We start from the raw sequence: 13,787 nt of genomic DNA, 5'->3' as shown, positions 1-13,787 counted from the left end.
GAAAATGAAATGTACCAAATTGTTATTGCCTGTCCATTCTCATGTAAGGAGCGAATAGTCATTGCAGAGGTGGGCATCTGATCTTTCATTTTCTTTTATCTCACTGACTTAAGCATTTTAATGAACAGTTAGAAAGATACTAGTATTTTGCAGTATTTCTAGAGACGTGCTATAAAAATATTTCTTCAGTAATTCATATGAGCCCTTATTAAACTTCAAAAAACATTTTATTTGATGAAGTAACCCAGGAAATGTCCATCGCATTGTGGTGCAATATTAGCACAGATGTCAGTCTCTAAACCCACCAGTTCTGTCAAAACTAATGTTGAGATTGTGATGATGACAAGGGGCACCTTAAAACTAATGTTGGATGAATTACAACATCGGGCTTTGGGCTGGGTGAGGCACCAGGACTAGGGCTCCTGAGAGAGGCTGGAGAGCCAGTCTAGGAAGGGTCCTAACCTGGAAGCTAGAAGCTGGGGCCCAAGTGGTGCTGGGAGTGAAAAGCAAGATCCTTATCACAGATCAAAACAAGCCCAAGGGGCAACCAGGGCAGATGAGGTCAAGGTGAAGGAAAACCGGAAACCGTGTGGGGAGACAAGAACCAGGCACATCACTGTATCTCAAGGGAGGGAAGCAGAGAAAGATGAAGACGGGTCACAGATGATCAAAACCTGTGCCAGCGAGATTGGCCAGAAATGAGACCTCAGGAATGCAGCAGCCCGGGTTCTCAACAGGTATGAATGAAGGAAACCAAAACACTCCCCAGGGCGGGTCAGCTGAGAGAAAGAGGAACTGGGGAGTGTAAGCATCTTCTTAAAATGCTCAAAATGTTTCCAAGCAATGTTCAGACCAGAGGCAGAACCGCAGGCCCCAAGCGTGCAGCTCCTGGACATTAAGTCTTTCAAAAGTGGGCACGTTGACTTAAGTGCAAGGTCATATCCTAATCTGAAGGATTTAAGAAAATGTGAAGCGTAGTGTCTTTTAAAAACTAATGCACCCTTGAAAGTGTTAACTTGGACTGGAATTGCTTAGAACTCAAAATAAACATCTCTTTAAGTAGTATTTTATTACAGAACTTCAAGAAAGAAAGTATTGAAGTATAAGATAGAAGGCATTGATATTCATTCAAATCCTAGAGACAAGATGATTTTCTAATACCTACCTCTACTAAATCAAAACAATCTTTAATAGTTTCAGCCATCCCAGAGATCAATTCTGATAAAATATTTGGCATGCTATTAAGTGACTGGGTGTTGAAATCCTACTTCCTTTTCCTTTCCTTTCACAGAAGGAAAATATGGACTGTGCGTATCAAAAATCAGTGTCTCTAGGAAGTTGAGGGTTTGGGACAGTCTTCTTGGACACTCGATCCCAAATACATGGAAGGCAGCTATGAGAGTGGCCAAGGCTGTAATACAGTCATCCACCTTTGTGAGTCTCTCTTTTTCTAAATACAGAGAAAATTCACAGACATCCATGTTGAAAGGGTTCTTAACTTCTAACACGGGTGTGGACACTTGCACCTGAAAAAAAAGAGATTACAGTAGTCACCACCCCCCCACCCCAGTCACCCCACTTGTAGCTAAATAATACAAGATGCCTCAATCTAACCGTGATATTACAATATATGAGCTTGTTGCAATTTAGCATTATTTGTAAATATGACAAAACATAACTTCAAAATAGGCCACCATCCTGCTTCAAATAAATAATCATATAAAGAGATGAAATCTCAAACCAGTGATCATTGAAATACCGCATACCTTCTCATTCACAATGACAAAAAGGCTGGGATCCTCCCCGAAAACATCTGGTAGGAGTAAACAGGTGGCTGTCATCTTCATATCTGTCAAAGCAAACAGGCTCACAGTCCAAGTAAAAATAAGCTCTTAGCAATTGTTGTAAGTAAAGCCAGTATCAGAACATGTGGATTATTTTTTGTTACCTTCTACGGAGAACAAACTAGACTTCTTAGATCAGTGTTGCCCTACCATTTTTTAAACCAACATCCCCTTCTAATAAACATTCAAGATCTCCTGTTCTACCCTCCAGATCACTGCCAGGAGAAGATAAGAGTTCTGTACTCTCTGTCCCTCAGCCAGGGTGATTTCATTGTACTCTACCTTGTGGCTTGTAAATTACCTTGTGTATGAAATTAACAGGTTACTAGTTTCCTAAATATAATTTTACAATATCAAGTGTACTTTTAAAATCTACACCTCAACTCCTCCTAGTTGAGAAATTCTTTCTTCTTTCCCACATGTCGTTTCACTGAATTCTACAAAGCATGGCTTTCCTAATTATCCTGAATTACACAGATAACTGAGACCAGATCACCCTATCCCTTAGGTTTCCTAACGTTTCAACATGTCTTCATCCGTATGCTGTTTCATTTTTTCTTGCAATGCAATATTGATTGGATTGTCCACCAAAGAAAAAGAAGCCAGTATATTTTCTGAATAGGATTCCAAAATGTGCCTTGTTTTCTTATAAATATCTGTTCTTGTAAGAAGTTGGAATTCTCTGAACAGCTGAAAAAAGAAAAAGATCACAAGAAAAGCTAATGTATAGAATGTAAGGAAGTAAATTACTCTTTAGAATTATATTAAGCTCTGAATGTTAGTTTATATACTAGATATTTGATTAGCTTTAGTGGAGAAGTATAAAGACTTAGGACGGAGGAGGAGAAAAGAATGAAAGCCTGAAGTGAACTGTCAGATTTCAGGAAGCAAACCTTGAAAAATTCCTGACCGTGGTATCCTAAAGGGAAAAGAGCTTTAGAAACTGTAAGATCAGACAGAAATAAAGGGTGAAAACCAAAAAGTCTAGGAGATTTGACTACAAGGTGAAAGCAAAAACAGTTTACCTGTGTGGAAACCCCTTTACTCAAAACTACCTTTTCTTGCCACTGCCTAAGTTCTTCCCTGCGGAGAAGTCCACCACCACTGTCCCCCTCCCAACTTTTCTGACAGAGTGGCATTATAAGACTGTTCGTCACCCACACTAGTAGGAATTATGTAATTATCACTTTCCTTAAAACACTATAAGGAACAGTTATATACTACCCACTGGGTCTCATCATTTCCTGAGTATCTTGGTGGATCCTAAATTGCCCAAAGATTAGGTCCAAAAGTTAAGGTATTGGAAAACTGGCATTCACATTCTCATAAAGACATAGCGGCTCTACTATCAGGCAACACTCAGTGGACGACTAATTTAGATTAATACCCTACAAAGACCCTCTCTCAGCAGGGAGATGTGAAGTGAGGCAGGAGGAAGGTAAATATTGTCCACTTTCCTGGGCGCACAGCTTAGGAATTTTTTTAACCTTTTTCAAAAAAATTAATCTCAGGTCGACCTTAAAGTTGCAGAAAGAGTAAACAGAGCTCGCAACTTCCCCCAAGGCTAACCGTTCTGATCCATTTGAAAGTACGCTGTAGATACGACGCCCTCTTACCCCTTCATTCTTCATTGCATATTATTATTCCTTGTACTTAGCTAGAAGTACAAGGATGCTCTCCTATATAACTACAGCATAACCATCAAAATCAGGAAAATCGAATCCATTCAAACTTGCCAGTTGTTGCAGTCATGCTCTTTATAAATCCAGGAACACGTGAGATTTAGATATCATGTTTCTTTAGTCTCCTTCAATCTGAAGCAGCATCTTGGTTTTCTTCAATTCCCTGACATTTTTGAAAAGTAGAGGCCGATTACTTAGCAGAGCGCCCTTCATTCTAGGTTTGTACGATGTTTCTTCATGATTTATGAATCATGGCAAGAATGCTGGCACCCCTCCATCAGAAGGTGGTAACTGGTGCCAGTACTGAAGACACTAACTTATCACTCGGTGGAGATGGAATCTGACGGGTTAATTAATATATATGTTATTTACATATAGTTGTAAGTGTTTTAAGGGGGGTTTCCCTTGAGTTGATGTAAATATATTGTTTTTCCTGTCTTTCAGCCATAAGATTTCACATCCACCAATGATTCTTGCCTGAATCAAGTATTACTATTGAATATGATAGTTGCCAAATGGTGATTTTCTAATTCCATAATTCTTTCTAAATTTATTGGCTTTCTACTCTACGGTGTAGCTTTCTCTTCTCCTACGTTAATTTATTCATTTATTTGTATCACTGCAGAATAATAAATCCCTCTTTACTCAAATGATCATAACTCTAATCCTTTCATTATTTACATTAATGCTCAGATTGTCCACATTCGGCCAGTAGGAGTTGACCCCTGAATGCTCTTGACATAGCCTCTTGGTCTGTGAGCACTTCCTTAGTTTCTGGCACTACACAATATTTCAGGCTCATCTCGTATTTTTTCTGCCTCAGCCTTGGAGTCAGCTATTTCTCCAAAAGCCCCGGGTTCCTTTTAATGGAGAATGATATTTAAAAACTAAGATTTCAGCCCTTGATGTGTTCATTGCTTCACTGGTGTTCTAGGATTTCTTACAGAACAAAGCTAGGAAATACCTATTTGTATATACATGCACACATACAGACATACATCTATCTGTTTAAATATCTATATATACGTATTAAAAACCATGAGTTCACACTGATACCTTCAATTCCAACCCAGTAACACAGGCCTTATTCCAACCTCCCTGCTTCCCATACATCCTCTCTCAACAGCGAAAACCTGGCTCCCATTATCCTGGATGTATTGATATTTACTTATTTGCCCAAATCTTCCCCAAACGTCATGTAGCCAAACCCCCAGCCACGAATGGTCAGTCACAGAATAGCCCCTCTCTCTACAACCCCAGGTTTTGTCCCAAAGGTTATTAACCTTAATCATTTTTCCTTTTCTATTCAGATTGGATCATTTCTATCTTCAAGTTCACAGACCCTTAGTTTGCATTTCCCAATAAGCATTTCCCTATCCAATGATGTTTTCATTTCAGATAAATGTTCTTTGCAGTTCTGAATTTCAATTTGGTTCTTTTAAAATATACATTCCATTCTCTGCTAAGATGCCCTGCAGTGCTGCTGCATGGAATTCACTGGTTTTACCGTGTTCCCACCACCCTGAAGCAGCTGGCTTGATAGAATGGTGAAATGGCCTTTTGAAGACTTCGTTACAGCACCAGTTAGGTAGAAGTTCCTTGTAGGGCTGGAGAAAGGTTCTCCAGGAGCTGTATATGCGCTGAGTCAGAGCCCAATATATGGTGCTGTTTCTCTCATAGCCAGAATTCACAGGTCCAGGAATCCGGGCATGGAAAATGGAGCGGCACCACTCACTATTACCCCTAGTGGCCACTAGTAGGGAGTCTGGATTAAACTGTGTTCCTTTCAAGGGTGTTAAATTTTGTTGTGGCAGGCAATTAAATTTCTGGTTGATCCTTCTGGTTCTGTCAGACTTAATCTTATTGTTTGTTTGAATGAGTTTGTTTCGGTTTATTTTGGTTTTTGTCCTTAGTTCTAGTCAATGGCCCCAACTCAAATCTAGGACATAAAGTATGGACTTCCTGGAGTCTCAGATGGACGCCTAAGACTCTCAGCAAGGTCTTCCCACTCTGACTGGGCCGGAATTCTTATTTTTCAACAACATGTCGCCTCTGCTTTCAGGTTACCATCCTGTGGCAGCCCCTCTTCGCAGCTTTGTGGGGTCTTGTCCTGTGCAGTCCAGCTCTCAGCCAAAGACTTCTGGGGGATCCCTCCATGGACTTCTGCCCTCCATCTTTCCTCTAGGACCTTCTCTCGCAAATACCAGCTACTTCATCATTCCCAAACTCCCACCTCTAACTATTCAACTCTGTGAGACCACCATTCTGCTTGGCTTTCACCTTTTTGTGCCATGATCTAGAAAGTAACCCCAAGGAAGAAAACTGAGGCACATCCTGTATGTTCCCCTTTAATCAAGATCAGAGTCCTACGGATACAGAGAACAAACTAGTGGTTGCCAGAGGGAAGGGGATGGGGAATGGGTGAAATACATGAAGGGGACCAAGAGGTAAAAAATTACTAGTTATAAAATAAATAAGTCACAGGGATGTAAGGTACAACACAGGAAATATAGTCAATATAATTGTAATAACTTTCTATAATGCATAATCTATAAAAATATCGAATCACTACGTTGTACGCCTGAAACTAACATAATGTTGTAAGTCAACTATTATTCAATTAACTTATTAAAAATAATCAATTTCATAAAACAAACAAAAAAAAGAGCAGAGTCCTGCGATGCCTACTCTCCAATGCCTGGAAGCAGTTGCCTCATAGATATTTTTCCCAGTTTTATCCATGTTAATGATGGGAAGGTAGGTCCAGGACCAGTTTCTCCATCACGGCCAAAAACAAAACTCAGATTCTCTTGTTTTCCTTTGAAACTTTATATTAGCTGGTGATTCTTAGGCACTTCACTTAAGTTTTAAACAATGATTGTTGAAATAGTTTCTCAGTAATGTGAAAACTTTAGCATTTCAAAGGATTTACTGGAAATTTGAGGAATTATTTAAATTTGTGTTTGGTATTTTCCCCTCTTCAACTTTTCTTACTTGTTTTGTGCCACATCCACTAGGTCCCAGTAACAAATTCCTAGTTGATAATATTCTACTCTCAGGAAGTACATTTTAAAAGTTTAAATTTTTAAATTTTCTGTTGAGAGAAAGTTTTTTGAGAGGAGGACGTTGATGAGTACAGGTGGTAATTGAGGGTCCTGGGACCAGCTTCCCACACTGGCTGCTTCTCTTCAACCAACCTGCGTCCACCAGCTCCCTAAGCGCCAAGTGTTTTCACATTGGCAGTAGAAACAAACAGGTGATGGGGGAGGTCTGAAGCAGAGGCAGCTGTCCTACTATAGGGATTGTTTGTTAACCGGGTATTTGTAAGCAAGGTCAAACTTGCTTTTATTTTCAGAAGCGCCACAAGGATTTTATGAATTGTTAATCCCAGCTAGCTACCCAAGGCTGAGTTAGGGACGTACTTCCTGAAGAAGCCTAAAATGTTTAATCCTTTTTTTTTACAACAATAAATAGGGCAACTTTATTCAGTAAGTACAGCCATTACCAAAACTATACCCCAATCCGCATTTTGAATATAAAGGGTGAAATACCTGAGGGAATAGGAAGAAAAGACTTACAGATGCCACAATGGGAGACTTAAACAAAGCAGGAGAGATACAGCCTTAGGTCTGAAATGTCTCTACTCTTCATTAGAGCTATAATGAACCCCAGATTTACTATCAACTATAGTTCTTTGAAAGGCCACTGAACCATAGCTCATCTGTTTTAATCACTAAAACTTTGTAGGCTGCAGTCCAGTGAAAACCTCAAAGGTTGCAACATCAGTGACCAGAGCAGCCTTACCAACCACTGTTGTTAAGTGGGGAATGGGGAAAATACATGAAGGGGACCAAGAGTCCCCTTGGTTTGTGTCCCCCACCAAAAGTTTGTGTCCCCCACCAAATTCATATGTTGAAACCTAGCAGTGTGATGGTATTAGGAGATGAGGTCTTTGGGAGGTGCTTAGGTCATGAGGGCAGAGTCCTCATAAATGGGGTTAGTGCCCTTATACAAAAGCCCCCAGAGAGCTAGCTTGCCCTTCAGCCATATGAAGTTACAGCCAAGAAGCACCATCCATGAACCAGAAAGTGGACTCTCACCAGACACTAAATCTGAAGGTACCTTGATCTTGAACTTCCCCGACTCCAGAACTGGGAGAAATAAATTTCAATTGTTTATAAGCTACTCAGTCGATGGTATTTTTGTTTACAGCAGCTAGATTGGACTAAGACACCAACCATCTACTAACTCATCCAGCATTCAAAAAAATCAGTACTTCATTTGTATTTTACACACAGTACTCTGCTAGGTACTTTGGGAACTACTACAATGTTCAGAACATGCTCCTTACATTTAAAGAGTTTATAGGCTATCAGTTTAACAGTTTTTTGCTTTAAAAGTATATTTTGTACGTGTGTCGATCTGGCACACTCTTCTAGCAGCTAGAGGCTACCGTATATTACTGTTCCTAGCAACCCAAAGATTAAGGAGAAAGCAAGCAATAAATAAGGTAGGGTTGCTGAGAAAAAATTAAATAAAATAATCCATGTAAAGCACTGAGAACATAGCTGCTATGTAGCAAACACTCAGATGTTTGCTATAGACATTATGTTTAAAATAAAGCATGTAGGCAAATTCTTATTTCAGTTTCTTTTGGAAGAAGAAAAGCCTGTAAAACTTTTCATTTCCAGTTTGGTTGACTGCACCTACAGAAATCCTCCATGAAATGTATTCTCAGATAAAAACACTGAAGAGTCTTTCATTATATACTACAGCCAAAATTACACTCAAATTGTAACAGGACCCTTTAATGGCCACCTTAAATAAACTAAATGGCAGGGTGTCTGATTTACCCATAAACTTCGTATATTTTAAGACTTTATGAAATGATTTAGGATCATAAAGAAAATAGATTTTGAGTAATGTTGCATTTTAACAGTTATCTCATAAACTATCTTGATTGTCTAAATGCATGCAAAGGGAGAATGTTGCCCACTGTCAAAATACCCCAAAGTAGTGGTGCCCCTGCCTCCACAATGTGTCCAGTGATGGAGAACTCTTCAAAGCTGAAGGCAGCCAGTGTGCGTTATCAGAATATGATTCCAGAAATTTTTACCAAATGGTCCTAGTTGTACCCCTTGGGCCTCGCGCATTCTCCTGAGATTCATAACCACCATCTTGCTGCACAGTCTTGTTACCACTCCAAGAGGAAAGAGACAAAAATCAGTTTGGACATTATAATCAGACTATGATAAGCAAATAAAAATACCTGATAGGGGCACTTCAGGAAAGGAAACATTTTAAGAATGTCCTTGAGAGGTGTTCTGCCGCCGATCAACTTTCTTCTTATTTCCAAAGTCTGGCTCATCCTCTTATCAATTTCACTCCAGTCCTTTTCTGTTTTCACATATTCTTGCTGGAACCAGTTAATATGTTCATCTACCTCATAATCTAAACAAACAGCTTCCTCCTACAAAATATTTTCACAATATTAATATGTTCCATGTTTCAAGTGGCAGTTTAATGCTTCATGAAAACCTGAATTATGGGCTGTATGACACACTCAACGATTCACTCATGCGGTGAGCACTACTATGTAGCATTATGCTTGGCTTTGAATGTGGTTAACAAATGTCTTTGATGCTGTGAACAAATCAAAGAGTTAATTACTGACTCTGGAATTATAATCTGTTCTCTTTTTTAAAAATTTTATTTATTTATTCATTTATTTATTTAATTTTTGGCTGCATTGGGTCTTTGCTGCTGCACGCGGGTTTTCTCTAGTTGCTGAGAGCAGGGGCTACTCTTTGTTGCGGTGGGTGGGCTTCTCATTGCGGTGGCTTCTCTTGCTGCAGACCACTGGCTTCTAGGTGCACAGGCTTCAATAGTTGTGGCACATGGGCTTCAGTAGTTGTGGCTCGCGAGCTCTAGAGCGCAGGCTCAGTAGTTGTGGTGCACGGGCTTAGTTGCTCCGCGGCATGTGGGATCTTCCCAGACCAGGGCTCGAACCCGTGTTCCCTGCATTGGCAGGTGGATTCTTAACCACCAGGGAAGTCCCATAATCTGTTCTCTTGACAGATCTAAGAGTTATTTCATTTCCTACATACCTTTTTACGTGGAAACCTAGATTACCCAGAATGTTCACACTGAATAGAAATGTCATTTATTCCTATGCATTTAAATTTTAGAAGACAAAGTATTAAGAACAGATAAAAGGTTTTAAATTAAGTTTTTGTTATTGTTATTGCTTGTACTTTTCCTTCTTAAATGCTTTTTTAGGGCTGCAGTACCATGCCATATAATCCAAATTCAAAATAATTATGGTGGGTATTTTGTGATGCTGAATCATGAAGCTGTCAATTATACTCGCTATGCATTTGGATACACTGGATGGGGTGGGGTGGCTAAAAGTACCTCACATATTCTCATTAAAAATCTAAGGTAGGGACTCCCCTGGTGGCGCAGTCACATCTACTGCACACGAGCCGCAACTACTGAAGCCCGTGCACCTAGAGCCCGTGCTCCACAACAAGAGAAGCCACCGCAATGAGAAGCCCATGCACGCAATGAAGAGTAGCCCCAGCTCGCCGCAGCTAGAGAAAGCCCACGTGCAGCAAGACCCAGTGCAGCCAAAAATAAATAAATACATAAATGTATTTTAAAAAAAAAAATCTAAGACAATCAACAGGCTTTGAGAAGACAAGAAAAAAATCTTTCTAGAAAAGTTAGTTGAGCGGACATTTGGCTGAACTACACTTGAATCAACAAGTTGACAAACTGTCTAGCTGACCAGAATGTGAGCAGATGTTACCTGTAAAAAATGGAAAAATGGTAAAGAGCCTGAAAGGCTCCTATATCAAGACTTTTACAAGCATTTTAGGAAAGCGTCAGGTAGATCCACTATCCGTGAACACAGGATGATTAGCAAGACATAGACCATGAACAGATTCCTAGAAAAATATACAGACTAAAAAGAAATTCCTAGAACCTTACATAAATTTAATTAGAAGACACAAGTCTTTCCACAAAGAAAATACCAAGACCTGAAGTTTTCATAGACAAATTCTACTAAACTTTCAAAACAGAGGGCATACCAAATTTATGCAAATTTTTTCAAGGAGTCAAAAAGAAAAAGAAATTCTATGAAGAATTCCAACCCATTCTATGAAGCCTGTATGTCTACGACATTGATTCCCAAACGTGAAAGAACTGTTTGAGAGAGGATAGTTACAGGTCAATCTCATTCATGAACAAAGTTGCAAATATTAGGAACAAGGAACAACTAACTTGGATCTACCCCAGAAATGCAACAAGGGTTTGACGTTAGTAACTGGTCATGCTCCCTGCTAACTATGGTGTTCCCCAGAGAGTGTCTTTAACCCTCTAATTCCTCTAAGGGGGTATTTATCTGAGTTATCCAGTCTAAAAGCCACTAGCCGCATATGGCTATGGAGCATTTGAACTGTGGCTAGACCAAATTAAGATGTGTGCTGGCAACACTGAATTTCAAAGACTTAGGATGCAAAACAAGAATGTAAAACATCTCATTAACAATTTTTCATAATGATTACATGTTGAAATGATAATACTGGGTTAAGTAAACTATACTCATAATGCTATAATTCCGCCTGCTTCTTTTTACGTTTTTTAATGTGGCTACTAGGAAACCTTAAATTATACCTGTGGTTTGTATTATATTTTTATTGAACAGTGCTGTGTTAGATGCTAGAGTTTTCTTCATACCAAATTCCAGTCATCCCTGTTTCCACTTCTATTGTCATCGGAAACGATGTTTCCCTGTGTAACTTGAACAGTCTCTTTCCTTAACATTCAGTCACGTGTCTTAGTCAATCAGCAGGGAAACTGCTTTGACTTTGCCCCGTGTTTCCAAGTGCACGGCTGACTTGTAAAACTTCACAGTATTAGCAAATGTGCCATCTGCTGATGGCAGTAATTGCATTATATCCAGAATGCAATTAACTGTCAACGTTTTTCTTCAACTTTTGCTTCTTGTTCAGTTTTGCACCATGAGAGAAACATCTGTGGAAAAGGCTGTAAAAATGATTAGTATTTATACAATAAATCATTATGTCAGGTGCAGTAAGAAACAAACAGTAAATGCCCTAAAAGAAATTAAAAGAAACCTAGTGTTATGTCCTTAGCATTGACTAAGCAGTTTTTGCATGACTTTCAATTCCATTGTATTTGTAAGCCAAAGAAGGCTAACACACAAAACTGTTTCATGACTTTCAAAGTCACTGGGTACATATATACCCAGTAAGTAGGAAAAGAAACGTTTTAAGAGAGAAATGAATTACAGTAGCCCCCTACTTATCTGCGGGGGATACGTTCCAAGAGCCCCAGTGGAAGCCTGAAACCACAGATGGCACTGACCCTTATATATACACTATGTTTTTCCCTTAATACGTACCTATGATAAAGTTTAGTTTATAAATTAGGCACAGTAAGAGATTAACAACAATAATAATAAAATAGAACAATTATAACAATACACTGTAATAAAAGTTATGTGAACTCTCTCTCAACTTAAAACTTATAAATTGTTTATTTCTAGAACTTTCCATTTAATATTTTCAGAACACAGTCGACTGAAGGTAACTGAAACCCCAGAAAGCGAAACTGTGGATGTTGGGGGGGGGCTACTGTATAAGTATAGTGTTAGTAATTTAACACCCAGCAGTTTGTTTGTTTATTTATCTGTTTATTTAACAAAAGTCTGGAGGACTTTGGATGCAAGGACACCCCACAATCACTTATTAAATCCCTGTGTTCCTGTCCTAGATATAGCATAAGTTTTAAAAAAAAAAGCATAAATTAACCCCTCTACAGAAACTGCTGCAACATTCCCAGTATATGTTTGATAAGATATTTCACATCAGAATCGGGCAAAATATTGTGTTTTCTTCATGTTTCAGACTCTGAGAAAAGTCCATAATACTCCATCACTTGATGAAGCCTGCCCTGGAACAGGAGAATCACTGAGATGTGGATCCAAAGCCTGACGTGCTATACTTGGAGCCGCTGGTATTACTCAGGATAGGCAAGATGCTGCTGCTCTATCTAACAACCCCCAAACGTCAGAGCAACAGACGTTTATCACTCATGTGAACGTCCCTCTCGGGGCCCAGCTTCTCATCCTCTTCACCCAAGAAACTGGCTCCACCATCTAGAATATCAGTCATCATTGCAAAAGCAAGGGGAAAGATGGGGCACTGCATACTGGATCTTCAATGCGCTTGACATTTCTTCTCACGTTCCATTGATCAGTCAGTCTCATGGCCACACCTCACTTCAAGGGAGTGGAGATGTACCAACATGCTGATTGTCTGGCGGAGATGAGCTGATTAAATTGGTGAGCAGCAATCACATCCACACTCATCCACCGTTTCTTACTATGTGAGAGCACAGCTCTCCTTATAGCTTTAGCCAATTTCAGACAGGGTTTTCTGGTAGCTATAGCCAAAACCATAATAATTGAACACTGGAACACCCAATTCTCAAACCAGAAATCAGTTCCCTAGATGAATTCTATGTCTAGCAATAAATCCTTCAAATACCAAGGAGAGATTTAAGACATTCGCAGATAAATAAAAAGTGAGAGGATTGATCACTAGCGGATCTGCCCTACCAGAAATGCTAAAGATGATCTTTCAAGCTAAAATGGAAGAACATTGACTGTAACTCAAATCCACAAGAAAAAGAGCAGTGGTAAAGGTCACTGCATAGGTAAGTACAAAAGACAGTATCAATGTATTTTCAGGTTGTAACTCCTTCTTTCTCCCATCTTGTTTTAAAAACAATTGCATGAAGTAAGAGTTATAAATTCTGTGTTGATGGGCATACAGGGTATAAAGGGAAGACAAGTGTAGTTATACAGGGGCAAAGTTTTTATATGCTGTTATAATTAAATGGCTATTAATCCAAACTAGATTATTATAAATCAAGATGTTAGTTGTAATCCCCAGGGCAACCACTAAGGAAATAACTATGAATGTTTATTTACTAAAAGAAACAATAGGGAAATTAAATTAATACACTAGAAAATATTTACTTAACACAAAATAAGGCAGTAATTAAGGAATAAAGTAACAAGAAAAAGATGACATATAGAAAACAAATAGCAGACATAAATCCTAACTTACCAGTAATCACATCAGGTAACTGACAAAATGGATTTTAAAAAAATGATCTAAATATATACTGTCTACTAGAGACACACTTTAGATTCAAAGACATAAGT

General features: G+C 39.0%; 1 protein-coding gene across 1 annotated transcript in view; it reads right to left on the bottom strand.

Annotated features, from left to right (window-relative positions):
* Positions 1 to 1,241: 1,241 nt before the first annotated feature.
* Positions 1,242 to 13,787, bottom strand: part of SAMD3 (sterile alpha motif domain containing 3) — a 47,510-nt gene continuing 34,964 nt past the window's right edge. Inside the window, exons 8-11 of the mRNA XM_027079533.1 lie at positions 8,796 to 8,996; positions 2,363 to 2,534; positions 1,767 to 1,849; positions 1,242 to 1,526 (exon numbers count right to left, since the gene is read on the bottom strand). Coding sequence (XP_026935334.1) covers positions 1,242 to 1,526; positions 1,767 to 1,849; positions 2,363 to 2,534; positions 8,796 to 8,996 — 741 coding nt within the window. The remainder of the gene's footprint in view (positions 1,527 to 1,766; positions 1,850 to 2,362; positions 2,535 to 8,795; positions 8,997 to 13,787) is intronic.

This window comes from Aethalodelphis obliquidens, unplaced genomic scaffold (genome assembly GCF_003676395.1).
Source record: "Aethalodelphis obliquidens isolate GAN/ISIS:26980383/991018 unplaced genomic scaffold, ASM367639v1 scaffold3, whole genome shotgun sequence".
Lineage (NCBI taxonomy): Eukaryota > Metazoa > Chordata > Mammalia > Artiodactyla > Delphinidae > Aethalodelphis > Aethalodelphis obliquidens.
Note: the sequence above shows the minus strand (reverse complement) of the source record. Positions and strands in the feature narration are given on the sequence as shown.